Source organism: Punica granatum, chromosome 7 (assembly GCF_007655135.1).
Source record: "Punica granatum isolate Tunisia-2019 chromosome 7, ASM765513v2, whole genome shotgun sequence".
Classification (NCBI taxonomy): domain Eukaryota; kingdom Viridiplantae; phylum Streptophyta; class Magnoliopsida; order Myrtales; family Lythraceae; genus Punica; species Punica granatum.
Window position 1 is genome coordinate 19451094 of NC_045133.1, and position 22432 is coordinate 19473525.

At 38.8% G+C, this 22432-nt stretch overlaps 3 protein-coding genes and 2 long non-coding RNA genes across 7 annotated transcripts; 2 read left to right on the forward strand and 3 right to left on the reverse strand.

Annotated features, from left to right (window-relative positions):
• The first annotated feature begins 1262 nt into the window (after positions 1–1262).
• On the forward strand, positions 1263–2933 carry LOC116215012. The gene is made up of 2 exons (XR_004158392.1): positions 1263–2163; positions 2562–2933. It is a non-coding gene; the product is annotated as an uncharacterized LOC116215012 (long non-coding RNA).
• A 308-nt stretch (positions 2934–3241) lies between these two features.
• LOC116213204 lies at positions 3242–4430 on the reverse strand. 3 transcript variants are annotated; one of them, XR_004158019.1, is made up of 2 exons: positions 4056–4430; positions 3242–3786 (listed from the first exon to the last, which is right to left on the reverse strand). XR_004158019.1 is itself a non-coding variant. In XM_031548053.1 (2 exons), exons 1-2 carry the CDS (start codon positions 4064–4066, stop codon positions 3481–3483), a joined length of 324 nt encoding a protein of 107 aa, XP_031403913.1. In that variant the 5' UTR covers positions 4067–4394; the 3' UTR covers positions 3242–3480. The 3 variants fall into 3 exon arrangements, 1 of the variants encoding a protein (XP_031403913.1); XR_004158018.1 differs by having other exon boundaries at positions 3242–3779; positions 4056–4401; XM_031548053.1 differs by having other exon boundaries at positions 3242–3793; positions 4056–4394.
• Positions 4431–9758: 5328 nt separating this feature from the next.
• On the reverse strand, positions 9759–11243 carry LOC116215422. The gene is made up of 2 exons (XR_004158462.1): positions 11078–11243; positions 9759–10980 (listed from the first exon to the last, which is right to left on the reverse strand). It is a non-coding gene; the product is annotated as an uncharacterized LOC116215422 (long non-coding RNA).
• A 4891-nt stretch (positions 11244–16134) lies between these two features.
• On the forward strand, positions 16135–18084 carry LOC116214901 (30S ribosomal protein S21, chloroplastic-like). The gene is made up of 2 exons (XM_031550396.1): positions 16135–16642; positions 17762–18084. The coding sequence occupies exons 1-2, from the start codon at positions 16260–16262 to the stop codon at positions 17874–17876; spliced, it is 498 nt and encodes a 165-aa protein (XP_031406256.1). The 5' UTR covers positions 16135–16259; the 3' UTR covers positions 17877–18084.
• Positions 18085–18162: 78 nt separating this feature from the next.
• On the reverse strand, positions 18163–22388 carry LOC116214900 (uncharacterized RNA methyltransferase pc1998). Its single transcript, XM_031550395.1, has 15 exons — positions 22113–22388; positions 21905–22019; positions 21354–21465; positions 21222–21266; positions 21067–21134; positions 20905–20959; positions 20733–20812; positions 20564–20647; positions 20335–20448; positions 19949–20067; positions 19756–19873; positions 19473–19609; positions 19236–19392; positions 19059–19138; positions 18163–18525 (listed from the first exon to the last, which is right to left on the reverse strand). Exons 1-15 carry the CDS (start codon positions 22271–22273, stop codon positions 18438–18440), a joined length of 1533 nt encoding a protein of 510 aa, XP_031406255.1. The 5' UTR covers positions 22274–22388; the 3' UTR covers positions 18163–18437.
• Between the last annotated feature and the right edge of the window lie 44 nt (positions 22389–22432).

Sequence of the window (22432 nt, forward strand, 5' to 3'; positions counted from 1 at the left end):
AATTCCCGCATTCGAGCTGATATGGATGCTGATTCAACCTCCATTTCTTACCCTTTTGAGTTCGCAAATAAGAGGCAAGGCTCCTAGTTCCTGAATTTGACCGCCGCCTTGCTTGTTGTTCATGGGTGTCAATTCCAAATAAGTCGCAAGCTAGGGTTCGAGTCAACATGATCGAGAGTTCATTCTCTGTTTGGATTCCAACCGATTGGTCGAAGCCTAGGGTTCAAAAGAGGGAAAAAGAGGTGCACTTCTCTTATTAGAACTCAGAAGGAGAGATTTGTTGTGAAGAAGAAATGGGAAATTAGTGTGTTTCTGATGACATAAATATATAGGGTTCATTTGGAAAACGTGAAAATCTATACTAAATATAAAAGTATGAACCTAGGACTTTTGTTTCTCCACATTTTCCTTTCAAATATGCCGTTCCCTACTTCGTTTATTTACTAAAATGCAATTCCCTTGAATCTATTCTATTACCACGACACTTACCAAATATAAAGTGTCGGCTTTTACAGCCTCTTCTCATCCCCGTGAAATTTTCTCCCGTGAAAGACTTCTTTCTTCTCGCAATTGAATGTTTGACATCCATCCCCTGCATAAAAATTGAAACCAAAAAAACCGTTTGTAAATTTGGCCAGTTTTTCATTGCATATTCATTTCTTGGTTCGGGTTTTGGGTTCGAGGATGAAACCCTATGGGTGCGGCCTGATCCGACTATGCATATATTATATGTATATATATATATATTCATTATTTTATTTAAAAAACAAATAAAATTCTAACCCTCATTTCAATGCCATTCTACTTTAAGTGTTTTAATTTGTGGAACAAAGTGATTTTTTTTCCTTGAGGGAGACATAACCATGTGCATTTGCATTTATTTCAAATTGGTATCCCAACTCACGCCTTAACCAAAAAAGGAAGAAAAATCAATGCAACCAAGGCATGCCAAAAGAGGGATCTTGTCTACACACCACTGAAAGTGGGTGCTTACTGGAGCACCAAATTCTAGCATCTCCACCCGCCCTTGGTTTCATCCCACCTAAGTTGCTCTTCCTAGGTACCTATCATAATTTACATTTCATTGGTCCTACTACTTGTTTTACGACAAAATTGACAATTTGTTCCCTGAAATATGCACCTCATGCCAAGTTCGTCCCTGAAATTTATTTTGTGTACTAATTGGTCCGGACGTTGCAAATATTAGGACGAATTGGTCATCCCTTTTGAAAAAATAAGAGGTCCCTGACGGAGATTGACTCTGGACACCGTTAATTGCACTGTTGGTCGTCCCCTCAAGTGAAAAGGCTTCCCGCCCCTAATTGCCCCAAATGGCTGTTCGATCAAACCCTAATTGAGCTTGTTGCTTCCACTGCAATCATCAAATTCACCCAAACCCCTCAAGATTTCTGCAATTGAGAGTGTCGCCCGTGATCTTCTGAAGTTGCAATCGTGGTTCTTGGTCGTTTTCCGGTGAGCAGCACCTGGGATCAACCGCTGCAGAAGTTGGCTCGAGCGCTCGAAGGCTGATCTACTGCGTTGCACATGGGCAGGAGGCCAGTTCAATTCCTGATTTTTGGTCGTTTGTGCGGTTTTGGGTTGTTTTTTGGGGGTTTGCACATGGTTGTTCAGGGAAACTCCTTGCCTTTCCTTCTCCTGTTACTAGCAAATCATGAGCTTAATGTTGGATAACCAATTGCATATTTTCCTTGCAAAGTAATATAAAGGGCCCGATATTCCGAGTGATGATTTGGCAAATACGTAACCTAGCCGGATCGTGTGGCATTGGTATTGATTGATTGAATGTGCTCGAACTTCTGAATTCCAGAGATAGAAATGGACTTATGAGGAAAAAAAATAAGCAAGTTTATCGAGATTCTGTTTTCGTGCTTTTCTCCTGATAAATCTATTGCCATAATGAAGATTAATGGAACTTTTTATCTCTTCACGCATTTCTCTTCACTGCCGTTTTCTCAATGTACTTGCAATTTCTAGGTGCGAGTGAATGGACCTAATGCAGCTCCGGTGTATAAGTTCCTTAAATCAAATGCAAGTGGATTTCTTGGTTCTAGAATAAAATGGAACTTCACCAAGTTCCTGGTCAACAAGGAAGGGCAAGTCATCAAGCGCTATGGTCCAACTACCTGCCCATTAGCTATTGAGGTATACTCTCTCCCTCTCTGCAGAGATGCTTGTCAAGAATCAGAGTAGAATTGTTCATATAGGTGGTGTGTTCACCATCGTTGATCCCATGAGTCCATGACAATTAAGACATGACCCACATATCATTCAACTTTTCAATCGATCTGGTTTAAATGCATATATTGAATACCATGCCTAATATTTGAATTCTCTGTATGTACGTCCATCCATATTATGCATGTATGAGTGTAAACATTGACAAGTCAGTCAGCAATGTTTTGGTCTATAGGTGTTTTACAATTTCCCTCATTTGTAGACCATTTTGTATGCTTATTGCAAAGTTGAGTTGATTGCCATCTAGTTTTCGTCATCTTACTCGTTATGTTTGCTCCCTATTGCCCTCGATGCACTTGACCCAGGCGGACATAAAGAAAGCATTGGGAGACGGATGAAGCACATGATTTTGCCAGAACAGAGCTTGAGTAAAAGATGTGTTAAAAGCGACAAAGTGTGCAAGAGAGTTGTAATTGCTGCTAGTTTGGTCAAACTCTCGTCTTGTTTTGTTTTGGTGTGGGGATATACCAGCTTGTCGCGGAGCTTTCGTACTCCGTGGTGTCTGTATTATATGTATATCTCGTCTTGTCAGTCTTGGGATGATGAGTAGAAAGGCCTTTGTATGATTCTGTTTTCAATTGAACACTGCGGAATGGACTTAGGATTTTGTCAGAAATAATGCTCTTGTTCATAAAATCATCAGTAAGGAAACAGAAAAGATCAAGTTTTTGTGCGTACAACTGAATACTCATTTTATTACTTTATTGTATCTCAAAGGCTTGTACTCTTTACTGAGTTTGGTGTAGTGTAATTGCCGCACGTAAAAGCGATTGAAAACGATCTATGGCAGCAGTGCAAACTCGTATGTATTCCATATAGCAATTTCCGATCTTTGGATTCACCAACTAAAAAGCTCACAAAAGTTACATAAGATTCATTCGATGTTAAAAGAAACAACTGTCTGGTCAAAACAATATCTTTGTTATGCTGCCAAGACACTAAAGTTATTTTATATTGCATTCGGCTCAAGTACTGCATAACACTATATAGCAAAAAATAAACATGCAGCCTATATGTATATAGATAGTCAAAGAACATTTCCATCAATGTAGTATCAGTTAAACAGCAGCAACCACCCGCAAAAGGAAACAGAACGCAAGACTCAGTCAATTATTCTGGATCTATTCTCTGTACAAAATGCCAATTCGTACTCTACCAAACCGAACCGTAAACGATTATTAACAAATTCCCGTCTTTCATTTCATTGCCTGCAATCAACTTCCATCAATTCTCATAGAGCTCCCACCCTTCATCCGATAGCTCTTTTTGCTCTGCTCCAGCGATGTTCTTGTCTTCTGATTCCTTTCGTGAGGATGAACCATCAATTGACGATTCCAGGCTACTATCATTTGGAGCTTTGCAGGTCTCTCCATAATCAGGAATTCGATCTGAGGATACACTGCTATTGATGGACGAGCTCGAGGATGCTAAGATGCAACTTGTTTGCCCAAAGGAAATAGACTTGCTGAGAGAAACACCCGAGTTGAATCTCTCCTTCAGCAGCTTCACGTCATGACATATAACTGCAACCTCACATCAGCATAAGATTCAAAAGAATATCAAATGAATAACCAAATAAATCAACTATAAGCCTGAGGTTATGTTATATGCAATCTTATAATAGAGCCTAAACCAGCAATCAAGACAAACGACCCAAGCACCTTGGTAATGAGAGAGCATCTAGGAAAACCCCCCAAAAACAACGCAAGCACCTTGCACATGGTTGTTTTTGTCCCGGGAAACCCCCCAAAAACAACTCAAAACCGCACAAACGACCAACAATCAGGAATTGAACTGACCTCCTGCCCATGTGCAACGCAGCAGAACAACCTTCGAGAGCGAGCCAACTCCCGCAGCGGTTGATCCCAGATGCTGCTCACCGGAAAAAGACCAAGAACTACGATTGCAACTTCGGAAGATCACGGGCGACACTCTCAATTGCAGAAATCTTGAGGCGTCTGTGTGAATTTGATGATTGCAGTGGAAGCAACAAGCTCAATTAGGGTTTGATCGAACAGAAATTTGGGGCAATTAGGGGCGGGAAGCCTTTTCACTTGAGGGGACGATCAACAGTGCAATTAACGGCGTCCAGAGGCAATCTCAGTCAGGGACCTCTCATTTTTTCGAACGGAAGGACCAATTCGTCCTAACGTTCGCAACGTCCGGACCAATTAGTACACAAAATAAATTTCAGGGACGAACTTGCAGTGAGGTGTATATTTTAGGGACTAAATTGTCAATTTTGTCCTTGTTTTACTTACCGCAGTTATATGCTCATATTTTATTGTTTAGTCATTCGCAATTCGTAACTAGCCAATGTTATAGTCTTGTCCCTCGTATGGGGTCAGACCATCAATTTATTGCTTGCTTCAATGTGTTGTATGAGCCCGTATATGCAGTGAAAGGTTAAAAAGAACAAGGTCTATGATGGGAGTGTCCAGTAGGTATTCTATCGGCCCCGGGCTCTAGGTTTGAACCTTGAGTTTGATAACAGATAATCAACAACAAAGGCCCTTACTACTGTAATTTATGCTCCAAAAGATGTAGAAATAGTGAAACTTATCTTCTCCTTTATATCCTTGGAACCTGATCGATCAAGATATCTAAACTTGAATTTATTTATCTTGTACTATTTAATTCGACTAATTCTCAGCTTACATGACAAACTGTTAATGATTGAAAATGAAGGAAAGACAACTCTTTTGAGCCTTTGAGTTATCAAAAATAGTATTTATGATCTATTGATATTGATAAAAGGAGAATAGCCGAGCATTGGAAAGTCTACAGATTTCTGTGACTTCATTTCACTGTTCATTTCATATGCAATTTTTGTGAAGCTCCTGAAGACTATGGGACAAAGTGAGGTAGCTTCTTAAGGATTCTTCCTATGATTTTGGAAGTTCTCCTTTGCTTGTAAAACATGAATATGATAGCATAAATACAATGTGCATTATGGTTTTTCCTCTACAGGCTAGAATAAATGTTACATGTTCAAAACACACAGTGACAGCTTTCAAAAGGGCTACATTTGCAACATCATAAGATACGTCATTCTTTGTGATGATAAATTCTTGAATACTTGCACTTTCTACTGCGCTTGTATTGTCTAGGGAAAAGTTTGGTTAACAAAGCATTGTTTCGGAATTTTTTTTAAAATTGTTGGTGTTTCCATTAATATTAATTAAGAAAAATTATTGATAACTATTATTGTATTTTAAGGGATCTTTTTATTGAAAAGAAGGTCTTATAATTTTGGCTTTCATCATAATATGTATTACTGGCAAATAATATCGCTTCATAGTTTTCTGTATCCTATTTACCGATCTACTTATTGCTTCTGGACATTCTTATAAGAATTACAACATTTACCATCTTATTCTATATTGAAAATTAAAAAAAGAAAGAAAAGAGGTGCCCCAAACTAAAATTATGTTCGTGTTCCTAATGTTTTGACCAATTCTTTGTTAAGATAATTTTATCCTTTCAGTACTCCAAATTATTTAGGATGCTGATTTTTTTTTCTTTTGTTGTTTCATTCTCGCCTCTATTGTTTATATATGTATATGTCCGTTCAATTTTGCATGTAACTTATTCGTTCCAATAGTAGAGACTTTTGGGATAATGTTATGTATCTTTAGAACCGCTTCGTGCTTGCGTAGAGGCATTAAGAAAAACATGGAAATATATAGTTGGATAGAAATCTAATTGGGGCATGGTCAAATGGTAAGGTAATCGGGTTTGATCCCGGTAATTATGGTCATCAAGTTAACTCTTTGCTTTTTGCAGCCTCTTATCTTGGTAGGCTTTCTTACTCTTACATGCCTTCTTGTAGGAACGCTCTTCCCTCCTAAAAAGAAAAGTTTATTCTCATCTAATTGGGATGAAAACCTGAATCTCTTGCGATGTGAAGGAGCTCGTGGAGATTGGGATGTGGCCAAGGATGGTAGTGCCGGGCAGAAGGATCACTGGGGAGAGAGAGAGGGAGAGAGAGTTCGTTATTTAGAAAGTAATCTTCTTGTAAGAGGGCACCTTGCGTGGACAATTTGCTGTGGAAAACAGTCATATTCTACCTGAAGCCTGCATCTCCTCTAAGATGTAGTGTTAATTTTTTCTTTTTGGGTTATGGTTGTGTGAATTTGAATTTCGTTCATTCTGATTTCAATGCACCACCCATTTTGCATTGAGTTTGTAAGGTAGGCACACTATATTGGCTATTAACTGTTTGAAGAATGTTCCTATGAAATCTTTGTTGTTTCATGTAATATTATTATGATTGGGGGAAGATTTTGATTCTTTGTTTCTCCGTGACCGTGCTCTTTCTTATTTTGGCTCTTCGTTGTCTTTGGTCAGATGACAGTATCCAAAAGGACATTAGATATGTGATTTCTTTCCCTTACCTTAGGAACAGAAATAGACCGGAATAGTCAAAATTTAGAACATAAAAAATTTATAACAATAACGGTGCGTTTGGTTTCAGAGTTAAAGTAACTTTGATTTTGCTTGTGGAAAATGACAAATGTTGTATAGTGTGTTGAGTTAAAGTTAAAGTTAAAATTTTTGACTTGGGAAATGTGTATTTTTGTTGTGTAGTGGGTTGAGTTAAAGTTAAAGTTAAAGTTTTTGTTATTTTAACACTGAAAATAAACGGGCAGAAACTATCCTCAATAGTTGCTTTCATGCCTGTTACATCTGTTATATTTCAATTTGTTGCATTATACTTTTTTTTGTATAAATCCTAGTATTCGGAAGTCTAATTAAGTCATGACTAATCCAGTCGAGCCGAGTCGATCTACTAAGAGGTAAAGCTCTTCCAGCGTAGATTTTCTGCATTCACAAGATCTCGAACGCAAGATCTTACTTAAGCGAAAGAAGCGCCTAACCGTTTAAATAAACCTAGGGTGGTTGTTGCATTATACTCTTTGTATGGTTAGAAACACTTTGAAAGAAATAAATATTGAATTTCATGTAGTAATTTTTTTTATTAACATATCATACTGTGTTGTTAATTTCAATACGTGTAATTTTATAATAATTTTGTGCATATTATTTGGCTTATTACTAACTAACTTTCACAAATTAAAATTTCAAATTTCGCATGCAATGCACGCGTTTACTTACTAGTAAAAGAAAAAAAACATACTAATTTTTTTTTACAGTGTGAATTATGATATTCAGAAGTTTAATTGAACACTGACTAATCCAATCGAGCCGAATCAGCTTAGGGGTAAAGCTCTTTCAGTATGAATTTTTTGCATTCACAAAGACTCAATCTTACTTAATCGGAACAAATATCGAGCTGCTTGAATCAATAAAGTCGGTAAAAATGCACCAATTTCTGAAGCATCTTTCCCATCTTTGGTTTGTGTGGCCTACAGTAATGCCATAAGTGTCAGAAAGGTCCAATCAGCATGCCACGATGGACTTCTCGAAAAAAAAAAATTAACTTAGTTGCATGCCATGCTATATTTGAAACAAAACTTAAAGCATGTACTTTTATAGAAAATTTTAAAGCCTGTATTAGATTATAAATTAGCAAATCATGTGCTTTTCTGTGCAACCTATTTGTGCAACTCATGGGAAACACAATAGCCAATATATAGAGAAATCAATATGGGAAGAGTCAAATCACTCTTTTTTGCTTGATTAGAAAGTAGCTAAAGGTTCAAACCGAACCATTTAAAAAAATGGTAAGCAAAAATTGTTATTGTATATATTATTCAAATCATTTTTTACAAGATAGAATATTAGAAGATCAGCTACCTATTTCACTCAATCTCGGCCTCCTCCAGCTCCGAGGTGGGAGTCCGAATCGGGTGTTGTCCTCACAAAACCTTCAGAATGCCTTCAGCACCGGACGCATGGTGCAATTGTAGCGAGAAAGGCAGCCGTAAACCGAGTAGAACGCTGAAATGAATCAACAATACCAACGAATATACCCAATAAGCTGAGGTGGTCTTGTGGCCTAATAGGTGATGGAGGGAGAGCTCCGTCAAAGATGATGGGCGAAATGCACGAAATACATCAAAATGAGGTTGGCCACGGAAGCGGCGTAGTGACCATCAATATGAGTTAGGGAACAGTTGAAGGAAAAGGGTATGTCGGACATGGACCATCAAAAACACGATAGCGTCTTCTAAGATCAATTAATTTAATTTGAATGCATATTTAAAATGATGAGTTTTTTTAAAAAATATATATAAGTACATAAATACAATTAGGTCTAGGTAATGGACGTCCTATAATTTCATGATTGAGATAAATTGAAAGACTATATTATAAATTATAGAAGAAACACAAATGAGATAAGTAGTATAGAATTTCCGAGGTTACAATGTCCTCGGTAATATTAAAAAAATTAATGAAAATTTCAAAAAAAAATAAAATTCATATGAATGATCCTTTGGACGGTAAGCATGATGATAGAAAAATTAACATAAACAGTAATTAATTAAAAATATTTCCCATTTAGTTTTATTGAGTGACTTTGAATTTGGTTTATTATTTTCGTAGCAAAATTACGTCCCGATCAGTTCTAGTTTCGTAAGTTTTTCATTTCATCTCCTAATTAATAAATGATGATTTCCGTATTGAAATTAACTAAAATTATGTTCTCTTCAGTCATAGTGTACATGGAAAGTTCAAAATAAACAAATGAATAAATCCAACACCGTACATAATGCAAGTGAAGATTAATTTCCACAATGTTATTGTATTATTGCGTAATATGTGATGTTTGAAAATATAACTTTCAAAATAAAACTCACTTATCGAGCCATAATCACTGGCACACTGGCACGAAGGGAGAATTGAGAGGGAATCTAGCTTTCTCTTTCCAATGCTTTAATCAATAACTGTGAAAAGAAATGGATAAATTTATGCAACCGACGGTGTACTTGAACTATAAATGTTACTCATCACCTGATAGACAAAACAGACATGGAAAAAGAGCGATAGCCCCAACGGTGGATCTTTGCTAAAATGATCAAGCAAATATCGGCATAATTCACAGCACTTGTACTTTTACACTACCTCAATCTACTAGGAGCAATTGCTCGTTGGACATCATCATTTAATCTATACGTGGTTACTCCATTGACAATATTATGACATATCCGGATAAAAATATCTCATTGATAATCAAATAATTCAAATACTTATGTGATTATTATCTGAATTGGATGGGATCTCACCTGGATCGATTAATACAATCATATCCGAATATCCTACATAGTTAATTGAAATCCAATGGAACCTTCCAAAGAAAAGAGAGTCTAAACTAAGCGGGGCCACCCCATGCCAGTCTACCAATGGCGTTGGAGGGGCGGTGCATGCGGCACAACCGCGGATTTCATGGCGGCGATAGCTTCAACCCTCAACAATTGTACCTATGTTTTGTTTGCATGTGTACGCATGTACTTGATATTGTTAACCACAAATTATTAATCACACGAAAGTCTCCAAATGGATAGATATATATATATATATATATGTATTTGTCAGCAAATCAATGAATGCCCATTGATAACAAAAATGTGTATAAGGTAAAATATTCAAGAGAAAAATTACATGGACAGAAAAATAGAGCAGATCCACCGGAATTACTGCAAAGGAAAAATATAATGTGTTATGAGCGCATCCAATAAACATAGATACAGTTGTACAAATCATTCTACTTGTATTCTTGTTCTCGATCTCTTGCAGCAACTCTATGTGGACCCCAGTCAATACTAGGAAGCGGTGCCTAATGCAATCGGGCTACTACTGTGTGAAAACAGAGGAGCATGACAAAAAGGGGTCTTGAACCGGTACCTGGGGCAAGAATCCTTCACAGATCACAACATCTAGATATAATTATTCAATCAGCCTTAAACAACCCCCTATATAAACAGTCAAATCATAACAGCCCAACTTCCTAGATCGATTCAAACCAGCAATTATCTACCTAAACAATCAAACCAAATCAGCCAGGCTATCATGATTGGTTCAAACCAGCGACTATTTTCGGGGAGCCGAGACTTATCACAGATCAACAACAAAAGAAAAAAAAAAACTAAGCCACAAAAAGTTGATTATTGTAAGCGGGATGTATGATAAGCCAGACTAGTGGCGTAATCCTCGAAGTGGAGGGCAGGGATGTTGCCGCAGGGGAGGTGGAGAAACTGTAGATGAGAAGCCGCCACCAGAGGAGAGGGGAGATGAGAGTCGATCAGACAGGTAGTGGCATTGAGAAGAACGCTATCACTGCACAGTGTTGTCATTTGATAAAACGGACGATCGGGGCAACTAGATCAAGATCGAGCTTGGGTTGAGTCCGAGTCGGATTTGGGTCTGGTCGTTCATGCTGATCAGAGGTACGCCGGCTGACGACTTCCCCCGTCGCCGTAGATCTGATCAAAGGGGGAGAAGGCCCAGACACTAGAAGGGAACGGGAGATCGCCACCACACACACCGCTTCGGAAACGGAGAGGAGGAGGAGGAGGGCAGCTACGCCTGCTTGGACGCCATCAAACATTGCTTTCGCCTGAGAGCGGAGTCGTGGGTTGAGGAGCCTAACGTTGAGGAGCATGCCTAGAAGGTCGCCATTGAGGAGCCTGTCGATGTTAAGGAGCCCATCAAGAATGCCGTTGATGAGGACATTGCCGCAGAAGGCCACAAGCAGGTCTAGAGTTAAGATTGTGGACAGCTGGCGAGTCCACCACCAAGACACACGACTGAATCTGAGGGCTGCCGAGGAGAAGATGGCAACGTCCAAAAACACCTAAAACACTATCACTGTGTCTGAGAAAAGGAGGAAGGGAGAGGTAAGGAGGGAGGGAATCACCAAGAACGAAGACAACCGGAAGAGAGAGGATGGCCCCAATTTTTCGATCCCACTAGCGGTAGTGCCAGACGTGCTTGGCTAAAGCCGGATGCGCCAATGAAGATTGATACATTTAGGGTTTTTGTGAGGTTGGTTGCGGAAAGGGAAGAAGAAAAGTACTTATGTAAAGTACTTATGATGTTTGGCATATGTCAAGATTTCATTAAAAAATAATGGGAAAAAAACAAAAACCCCCTTGTAGTTTGGAGTCAGGACAAATCGCATCATATTCTTTTGTTTGGAACAATTAGCCCCATGTGATTTGCTCCGTTAGACATAGGGAGTTACTGTGTTAATTTTTTTTCCATTTTCAATCCTCAATCTTTAGCATTTTAACCATTTTGGTCCTAAATCTTTTTCTTTTATCATTCCTATCCCTAACTTTCCATTTTGTTTCATTTTAATCCTATAACGAAAAATCGAAGGGGGAGGGGGTCGGGGCTGCCAATCGGCAACCCCGAACCCTCCACCGAGGGCGCCGGCACCCACAGAGAACGATGTCGACCTCGGTGGTCACCGATTGGCGGCCCTGACCCCTCCACCGAGGACGCCAACGTCCTCTGTGGGTGACGGCGCCATCGGTGGAAGGGTCAACGGAGTCGCCGATTGGCGGCCCCAACCCCGAATTGACCAGGGACTTCGACTAGGGGTCCCCGGTCGATTCTTGGTCGGGCCGCCAATCAGTAACCCAGACCCCTCCACCGAGGTCGCCGGGGTCCTCTGTGGGTGCCGACGCCCTCAGTGGAGGGTTCGGGGTCGCCAATTGGCAGCCCCGACCCCCTCCCCCTTCGATTTTTCGTTATAGGACTAAAATGAAACAAAATGAAAAGTTGAGGATATGAATGATAAAAGAAAAAGATTTAGGATCAAAAGGATTAAAGAACTAAAGATTGAGAACTGAAAATGAAAAAAAAAATTAATGTCGTAACCCCATACGTCTAACAGAGCAAATCATAAGAGGCTAATTGTCTCAAACAAAGGAATATGGTGCGATTTATCTCGAGTCCAAACCACAATGGGGTCTTTGTCTTTTTCACATTGTTTATTGATAAGAATGATTTACTCAAGATAAGACTTCAGGAGGCTTAATCCATAGAGTTAATATATACATAAAGTTTACCAACAAAACGGTGATTGAGTGGTAAGTAGGTGCAACTCCTATAAGGAGAAGAATACAAGTTCAAGTCTCGAGAAGCTATTTGTTAGGACAGAGAATACCCTCTAATACTCGATCTCCTAGAATTACGAGAATAACATCTCCCATAATTTTCAAAACCTTTATATATACATGAAGTTCTTTCTCAAATATAAGAAATGGAGCTTAGTGTAGTGGTATAAAATGCCGATTTAATTAAAACCAAAAGTGATGATTCTTAATCCCCTACAAAATAATGAAAAGGCTTGAAAACATCCAAAATAAATTTTTGTAGGATGATTTTGATAATCATCGCAAGTTTCATATGGTAAAGTGGGAGGCTGTTAAAACGCTTTTGAGTTCAAGTGGATTGGGAATTAAATCTCTCGTTCTTTTCAATAAAGCTTTGCTTGCCAAAGAGTTGTGGAGATTTTCTACAGAATCGAAGCATCTATAGAGACAGGTCATTACAGCCAAATACGAACTTGAAGGGAAAGGGTGGATTACAAAGCAAATAAGAGAATCTCAGGGTTGTAGTTTATGGAGAGGAATTAGAGAGCGGTGAGATCAATTTTTAGAGCACATTAAGATCAAGTTGGGTGATGGATCGAAGACCTTATTCTGCAAGGATAAATGGTGCTAGGAGTTCCCATTAAAAGTTCAGTTTCCGGTTGCGTTCAACTTAGCTTGGAACAAAGATGTTGTTAATGATTATTTCTCTCACTCACATGTTGGCGGTACGTGGAACATCGAACTAGTGATGTATGCTTTGTTTTGGGAAGCTGAAGTTCCGGTGATCCTTTTTGCTTGAGTTTAGTAACGTGGGTTGTGATACTCTCTCGTGGAATGAGGACATCTCTAAAAGATTTACTATGAAGTCATATTTTTTTGCTATTTGAAATACCTAAGAGGGAATGGGTTTCCCATGGAAAATGATACGGAGAACTCATGTCCCTTTGAGAGCGAGTTTTTTTTTTTGTATGGGAGACTGGATTTGAGAGGATCTTGACAATTGACAATCTGAAAAAGCGGGGAAAGAGTTTTGTTAATAGATGCTTCCTTTGTAAAAGCGAGGAAGAATCTGTTAACCATCTCCTTATCCATTATTCTTGATCTAGGCGATGTTGACCTACAATTTCTACTCTCCTTGGAATTCATTGGGTTGCTGCATCTTCAGTTCGTGAAGAATTATGGGCTTGGCAAACTGTTGGAGGTTGTCAAAAGAAAAGAAAGATCGTTAAGATGATTCTTCTCTCTTTTTTGGCTTATATAGAGGGAAATGAACAATCGAGCTTTTGAAGATTTGGAGAATATTATAGTTATTTTGTTAGATAGATTGATTAATATGTTTCCTATTTGGCTTTAAAATTTTTGTTTAACTCAACTCAACTCAATTCCACTTATGTTCAATTCAATAACATAATTATTACTTTTCCATTTTTTCTTCAATTTTTTTAACCATTCAATTCCATTTTCAATACTAAATTCTCTCAACTATTCATTATTTTTTCACACTTTTTCTCATAATTCAATAACATAATCATTACAAACCAATTAAAATTAAAACTCAACTCAACTCAAATACCAAACACGATAAGTTTTTGGATAAAGGGGAATCAATTAGGGGATATTAGCCTATTTATTGATGTGAATGTCCATTCAACTATCCTTTAAGCTTGGTTTTTGTACATGTGGTTTTTTGACATTACATGTATTTGCACATTTTCGGTGCCTTTTGAATAGAAGTTATTATCATTTTACCGATAAAAAAAATTTAACTAAAATATCTCGAATTTAATGTCACTAGTGAGACTTCTGGCTTGTTTGGTTTGCAGATATAATTTTAAAATCACAACTTTAACCTAATTATACTCACAACAAAACAAAATAATTCATACAAAATCAAAGAGTGAGCCCCATTTATATCACTTTTTTTCACAACAAAACAAAATAACTCATATAAAGTCAAAGGGTGGACCCAATTTATACACTCTTTTTCAAAATCAAAATCTAATTTTAAAATCCTACTTTGAAACCAAACGCAGCATTCGATTTCCTTATTTTTGTGTTAGGCACGTAGATTTTCCTTCTTAACCCAAAATTGCTCTCTTTAACTTGAGGTTCATCTATATTTGGTGCATCTCTCCATTCATGCATCTTATATTTGCTATCTAATATGATTTCTATGTATGCATTCTTCCAAATATCTAAATTATATGTATCTAAATTATAATATGATGTCATTTTAGAGTTGATGTTCTTGTTTCGGTACCTAATGGTTTAGATAATTTGTTGTTAGGTGACATTATTGGGGTTTGATCCCCCGCTTTTGTACGGTCTTTAAGAGGGCGTTTGGTGAATTTCTAGTAATTAAACTACTAGTAATGCACATTCCCACTAAGGTGGGAATCCACATTTCCACCCCCACCATGGTAATCTATATTACCACTCAAGTGGGAATGTGGGAGTGAGAATGTATATTATCATATCTAAACCAAAAATGGGAATCTTGTGGATTCAGGGAATTTAAATCAACTTTCATGGAAATCCACATAGATTCCCACGTACCAAGTGCCACCTTAAGTTTCTTGAGCCTCAGTTCTATTTTCATATATATATATATATCCATCATCATCAAAATGTATTCAATATAGTTGAACTCATCTTCCACCAGTAACCTCAAAAGATTTTGAATGTTTTATCAATGAGATTCGCCCGCCACCCCTTCCCTTTTTTTAAACCTTTATGACAGGTACTAGCTAATTCATCGAGAATTCTTTAAAAAAAAAAAATTCTGAATGGTGACTTACTTGAGAATAAGAGAGTTTTTTTTTTCTCATATGAGATGAAAATAAAAGAAACAGATTAGTAAAATCTTTGAAGTAGGTTTCATATAGAACTATTTTTCCAAAAAATATATATAAACCCAGGAACTGTATAAGAAACTTCCCAAAGTAAGTAAAAACTGTAATAAAACCTCTAATATATTGATTAAATAAACATGTTTTATAGAATAATTATGATAATAATTAGTTGCAAAGGTATTGTTGATGAACCTTTTACGATCAATCATGTGTTACTAAAGATTTTTGTTTTAAAAAATTATCAACAATTAAAAATTCTTGTATTTTTTAGTTGCATTAAAATATATCTCAAAAGATGTCAATAATTTACGAATCTTGAAGACCCACGCTCCCTCCAACTTCGACTTATATAGCAAAGAGTTGGCCCAGTTGGGCCCAGCCCACGTAGATATAGCCAAGGACCATGGGCCGGCCCATTAGGAGGCAGATGACATCAACCCCTAGTCCTCGATAGCAACACGATAAACATCGAAATAATGTGCGTCCCATGAGAAGTTAACTGCGGATTTTTTTTTAAAATGAGATTATGAGATATTCTCAATATAATGTTTAATTTTTAATTTGTTTGTGGGTGAATTATTGACATAAGTAAAGTGTACAAATTTTTTCTTAAGATGCAGTAGAGTCTAATAATTAGTTGAATTAAGAATACAATGTCAGTTAATATTCTCGAGAGTTCCTTTAACGAACGAAATTCTATCGCTTCAAGCTCATGATGATAACTAATTCTGAGACAACTTAAAATTCATGAGATACTGATAGTCATTGAATTAACACTATGATTCACGATGATCTATTGCTCACTAACCATACCAATTACCATGAGCTCGAGAGTACCTCTTTCATTCTCGTCACGTACAAATTAAGATACGAATATTGGAACAACGTCGACTCAATAGAAGCCGGTTCACGACCCGTTCCGAACCGAGCAGAGCCGACCCGACCCGACCTGTCCCGAACCAAATCAACACCATCCACCAGCAGCTATAGAAGTCCATCTAATTCCAATTTTCAGAACCATCCCATGCGTCCCCCTATCCAGTAAATTACAAATGCTACTACCATAGAAGAAGGAAAATTAACCGTAAATCCTTTCAGACAGACACAGCCCAAAGCTGCTCCGACTTCTTCATCATCATCAACAATGGCAAGCTTATCCACCAACTTCCTCTCCTTCATGGCCCCGCGGTCTCCTCCCCGCCTCACCCTCCCGCCGCCGTCTCAGCTGCCCAGAATCAGGGGCTGCTCTGCGGCCTTCGCTGCCCCGGATGGCCTCTCCCTCTCGTCGGCGTCGCTCGCGGTGGCGAATCCGGCGCTCGCGCACTCCAACACGCTATTCTTCAGTGGGTACAATGTGCAGGTCGTGGTGGACGACAACGAGCCGGAGGAGCGGCTGCTCAACCGGTTCAGGCGGGAGGTGATGAGGGCCGGCGTCATTCAGGAGTGCAAGCGCCGCCGCTTCTACGAGAACAAGCAGGACGAGAAGAAGCGCAAGTCCCGTGAGGCCGCTAAGCGCAACCGCCGGAGGTAAACTCTTCTTATTAGTTCTGAATTTATCCACTGTCTCTCGAAATTCGGGTTTGTTGTGTTTGATAATTGCTTTGCTTTCTCATGATTGTTTTGATTGGAAATATGTTGGTGGTTGGATTATAAACTGCAAAATTTCCGAATGATGTTTTGTCGGGTGGCCTGTGTTGTGCATTTTGCCTAATGTGATCCACTCCGTCGAATCAAATGAGTTGGTCTTTTGAATTGAGACTGCAGATAATCCTGCAGACTGCAGGATGGACCGGGGGCCTTGCCTTGGTCTCTCGGTGCGGTTAAGCGGGCGTAGGTATACTTACATGGCTCGTGTTCAGGGATGTACATTCAACCATCTCGGACTGATGTGTAGTCCTGTGTAATGTTAACAAGCTAAGAAGTCGGTGGTGCTAATGCATGGGGTTAGTTAAGTGAACATCTTTGGGTTGATTATACAAATAGGCCGAGCTTAGCAACATGTGTCCTTCTTGATGAGTGAATCAAAATTCTCCCTTCTTCCCAGCTGCATATGGGAATTGCAAAAGATGATACAAATATGCACAATGAACTCCCGGTCGGTTTGTTGAAGTTTGTGAGAATGTTTTCTGGCTCTTTCTCACCTGATGCTATCACCTGTGGACTAATTTGATTTGAGTAAGCTAGGTTTGCCTTTAGGATTGATCTTCAGACTAGATTGCTATGCATCGTTACCATCCTACCAAATTACTGATAATCTGGGAATTGGGTTTCATCTGATATCATGATTCAAGCAGGAGTTGAATGGATATGTCGTGTGGTATTATATTGAGTTTGAATAACACCTGCATTAAGTTATCGGACCCAAAGAAAAGGAAAGGAAGGAGGATGGGGCGAATGCTGCAAGTATTGGTACTTTTAGCTGAATTAATTTATTGTGTCGATAGGATATTATATGCTCAATCATGTTGTTGAAATTTGTCCTTGACGTTTTTTTTTCTATACGAGACTGGATTAGATTTGTAGTTGAAAGCAGAGCGAAATTGAACTTGTGGCTTTTGCTGCTGTCGCCTGTGAACAAACTTTTCCCCCCCTTTCTTTTGGCAGAGAATTGATGTTCTATTTTTTCTTTCTGCGATTTGCAAGCAGACGATCAATATCGAGAAATTTCACACCGAGCAAGCCGGAAATCCCGGCAAACAAGAAGAATGATGATGATGAAGACAACTGGGATCTTCCTGAGGATGGTGCGATTCCCTACTGAACACCCACTCAATCCGTCCCCCGGCATATGATTTGTAATAGTGCCTTTTTGTAGCCTTTCTTTTCTGAGGCCATCTTGGTTTTTGCATTGGGATCTTTTCATTTTATTAGGTCTCGGTTTGGCCGATGACCACTGATATATTTCATTCTTAAATCCTCCTAGAGGTCTCTTCACTCTGCTGATCTCGAATATACTACTACTGCTACTACACACGTCCTTTCATCAAGACTGAGGGATGTTCCCTTGGATACTTTTTTAAAACAAAGCAGACTCAAATGCAGGGAAAGGGACAATAACAACAAATGAAACAGCTAAATGGTGTGAAAAAAGATTCTTCCCATGGATAAATAACGTCTTCCATGAGGCGGTCAAGTTAACAACATAGAACTTGCTCTTTGCTAGAACAGATCACACGTAAATTATACTAAACTAATTACTCGGGATGTAAATTACGCCATCTTCCTCTTTGCTACAACTTATTACTAGTATGGCAGGCTCTTGGGAAAATGCCTCTGAGGTAAATTTTAGTTAATAGCTGCGTGTTCTCGGTGATAGTTACCCTCACAACCGTTTCTTCTTTTCCTTCTTGGTTTTCTTCTTCTTAAGCTGCACCCTCGGTCCTCTCTTGAAGATGGCCAAAACTTCTATGCTGCAAAAGGGGGGTAAACAAAAGCTTTGGATAAGCAATCTAATCTTTTCCCCAGCAGGTGGCACTTTTCAGTTGGAATCAATCTGTGTACAACAAATGCGAAACAGATGACTAATGGATGCATATCATCATAGTGGTTTTCTACAAGCTCACAATCCCGAACACAATTATTTCTTCAAGTAAAGTAACCAAGGTGGAAGATCTATATGTGTGTGCGTGTCTGTGTTCAATCAAACAATCTCTATTAACACAGGTGCTCAGTGTATGTTCAACGGAATTTTCTCTATTTTGATGGATGTTCGGTTTTGAAGAAATTGCGACTAGCTTCAGACCTTTAACTGGTTTTCGACATTAAAAAGGGTATAATCAGCTGTACTGGCAACAACTTACACTAGCTTGCACATCTGAATCAGACTCAGGTTACTCCATAGTCTTTATTTGTACTTTTCTTGTCTTAAGCACTAGAATGGTGCAGAGCCATGTGACCTACGTGAGTGGCTTATTAAAAAGATTCAGTATGAAAGAATGAATACCTCCGTGTGCCAGGGAAAAAGTTGAATCCATGGGCTTTTTCCAAGTGCCATGCCTTGTTAGCTACCAAAGCCTTACAATCCTGTCAATATTCGCAAATAAATTAGCTCAAAAATTCTTATAAACCGTTAAATTTCATTTTCTTTCCGTGTATATATAAAGACAAGCACTGTAAGTACCTCTTTAAAGCTTTCCCAGCCACAGCTTATATAGATAAGGGTTTTCGGTACCAACTGTTTATTAGTCTCTGAACTTAAATCCTTTCCGACTTGAACTGAAGCTTCCCTTGCCCGAAGTATCCACGGTCTCTTTTCCTCCTTGTCTTCAGGAGAATCACTAAATACAATACCAGATGCAAAGTATGAAGTTCGAGAGCTCCAGTATATCAAAATCCATATTAATGTAAGAAGGGTTACCTCTCAGATGGTGGTCTCCTTTCCTTTCTTTCAACTGAAGCAATTGTCTGTAATGCATCGATTAGTGAAGGTTCCAGTCCCTTTCTAGGAGGATCGACCACGACCACATCTGATCCCATGAGCCAAGAACTAGGTTTCTGGTTTGACCAGAATGTAAACTCAGTATATAAACATACTAATATGATGGAGAACTCGCCAAAAATGTAAATAAAGAAATAAAGAAAATATGTTATCTCATAAGAGATTTTCAACCCTGTGGTTTGATAGTTTGCCAGGCACTTACAACTGAAGTGTCAGCTTGATGCCAACTGATGCTTCCATCCACCAACTTTGGCAAGCGCTCAACTGTCTTCTCGAAAGATTGCTTCGACTCTTTATTTATCTCCACGCATTTCACTGACCTAAAATACAAGAATTAGTATATTATTGCAATTGGACTACCAGAGAAGTTTCCCAAAAAGGTGGGAGGTTCTTGCCTGCATTTTCTAGTGGCAGCTAGAGACAATCCAATCACACCAGCTCCTGCATACAGATCAGTAACTGATGCGCCATAAGGAACATACTTCTGCAGCTTCCGAAGTAAGTTTTCAAAAGCCTGAAGAAAAGGAAAAGCTAGTTTTAATGAGGTTCCAATCGGATAATTTTTCATTATAAAAGGATAGTCCTCCTTATATGTCAAAAGATTACTCCACATCTTAGTTGTGCATGACTACTTATGCAGGGGATTAGAAAACTGGAAGCCAAGTGAGAACAGAGGTGATATCTCTGGTGACCGTAGTTTGACTTCAAGAAACAGGTGATTCATTTCAAATAGGCATCTGGAACAAGTGATCGTAGTGTTTAAGCCATTATGTTTATATACCTGCGTATTCGCTTGAGCAAAACTTGATGGATCTACTGAAACATCAATGCCACCAACATTTTCCCAGAACTCCCTCTCTCCTAATAGATGTCTCCATCTGTTTCCAAAAATAACCTGCACTCAAAGTTTAAAACATATATTTGATCCCATATATTTAAGAAATCATCTAACATTGCAAAACTATCACGTTTAAACCTCTCGACAGAGCTTTCTTATTGATATTACTTACATTGTTTGTTGATGTCTGAAAATTAGCCCACACGGAATGAATCAATGGGACTTTGCTTTTAGACCCACCATTCCTCCATAGAAACTGCAAACAAAAACTTATGAATTTGAAAATCATTGAACAACTATATATAGCAAAAATTAATAGATGAAGAGTCTGTCGCCCATACAGAAGCCAACTCATTCAACTTTTCTGCATTGGTTGATTTTTCGTTCCGCGAATTCCAAACAAGAGAAACTTGAACTCTTCCTAGAGACAATCAATTTAGACAACTTGAGAACCCTGAGGCACAATATAAAATTTCAAGTATCAGGAGTCGAATTGTCAGATCAGATAGTAACCATTTCGATATCTTTCTGATGCAGGGAGAGACGTATTATATGTGGTCACAGCCATCTGTTGAGACAGACAAAGACATTAATCATTAATTACTAACTTAAAAGCGTAAAAAAGTAAAATGTTGTGGCTCAAAAGAATGTAATTTGCTCAAATCAAGTATGTACCAGTACGTATCGCAGATCACCTGTCCACTGATCCTCATCATATGGTTCTATATTCAGCTGTCTAATGCCTAAACCATTGTTATGGAGAAAGAATTAACAGTTAATAACAAAATATAATAAAAGTTTGCCTCAAGATTTAAACTTCGCACACACACCTTTTCTCAACAGTTCCACACAAGCATTGATATTAGGATGATGTGCTGCAGATCAATCGAAAGCTAGTAGTTAGAAAATACTCAAAAGTCGAACTTTATTCAACATGAAAATTTATCACGAGCAAGACTTACCTTTACATTGAGGAATATCGACTACGTTGTGTGTGCCTTCTTCATAGAGTCCGATGAGGGGATTCAACGAAGAGCCGCGAACGGCCAGTTTCGCACGGCACCTCCATTCCCACTGTATACATGACGCACCCAGTCAAAACTAGGAAAGTGTTAAGACTTTTAACATTTGTTTTCCCGATGAAAATCCAATTGCTAACTTAGACCAAGTATGTTCGAATCATCTTTAGTACGACCGCTTTGATTCAAGGAAGCCGCTGTGCTATCGCATCTCAATTAAATCCAAAAATAATAACACGATTTCCTAATGAGCATGGCGCCATATAACATAAATGTCAATAAGACCTGCCCGTGGAGCCGGTCGGCTATCGACATTGCTCCTCATCATATAATTTTCGAAGTTTGATTTTTTTTTCTTTATTGTTTGGATAAATTGAGATTTGAGTGTTATACAAAATGTCGTCCAGATGAGAATTCTCTACAATCAAAACGGCACTAAGAATTTCCTGAAAAAAGATTTAGAACTTAGTGGAGGAGCAACAAAGCATTTTTACCAGTCTGCAACTGTCGAACGTGAAATCGGAGACCCCGAAGCTCTTGAAGAAATCCGCGGCCTCGTCCACGACCACAGGGCGGTGGAGATTGAGCTCGTGAGAGCAGCCCGAGCACCTGAAGACAGGAATTGTTCAAGCGAAATCAAGAAAACCATTAACACCGCTACACTTTGTAGTTTCAATCGAAACAGAGGTTCTTTGTCCGTACGACTCAAAGTGAGGGCACTGGAGTGCAGAGGAGGAGGAGGAGGAGGAGAGTGGCGGCAGCGAGGCGGAGGTTGAAGGAAAAGAGCGCGGAGGCGGGGCCGTCAATACGCGGCAGTTGATGACTGGATAGGACGCCGGAAAGGAGAGGAGGTGAGGAGACATCTCAACCGCCGGTCGCCGGGACGGTCACGGCGCCGGGAGCGGCTGCGCAGGTGAAGTTTCAGCTGGCCCGCGGAGGAGGGAGGAACGGATAATTGTCGGATATTTTTGCCTTTCGCGCGTCAAGCATGAGTTAGATTGTGAAATGTTATTAATTGCAGA

Excerpts from the sequence above, each read along its gene's own strand:
- LOC116214901 (XM_031550396.1), top strand. The coding sequence starts at position 16,260 with ATGGCAAGCTTATCCACCAACTTCCTCTCCTTCATGGCCCCGCGGTCT. Across the intron at positions 16,643-17,761 it reads GCTAAGCGCAACCGCCGGAG|ACGATCAATATCGAGAAATT; the intron begins GTAAACTCTTCT and ends ATTTGCAAGCAG.
- LOC116214900 (XM_031550395.1), bottom strand. The coding sequence starts at position 22,273 with ATGTCTCCTCACCTCCTCTCCTTTCCGGCGTCCTATCCAGTCATCAAC. Across the intron at positions 20,449-20,563 it reads TTCAGACATCAACAAACAAT|GTTATTTTTGGAAACAGATG; the intron begins GTAAGTAATATC and ends CTTTGAGTGCAG. Across the intron at positions 20,068-20,334 it reads TTGCTCAAGCGAATACGCAG|GCTTTTGAAAACTTACTTCG; the intron begins GTATATAAACAT and ends CCTTTTCTTCAG.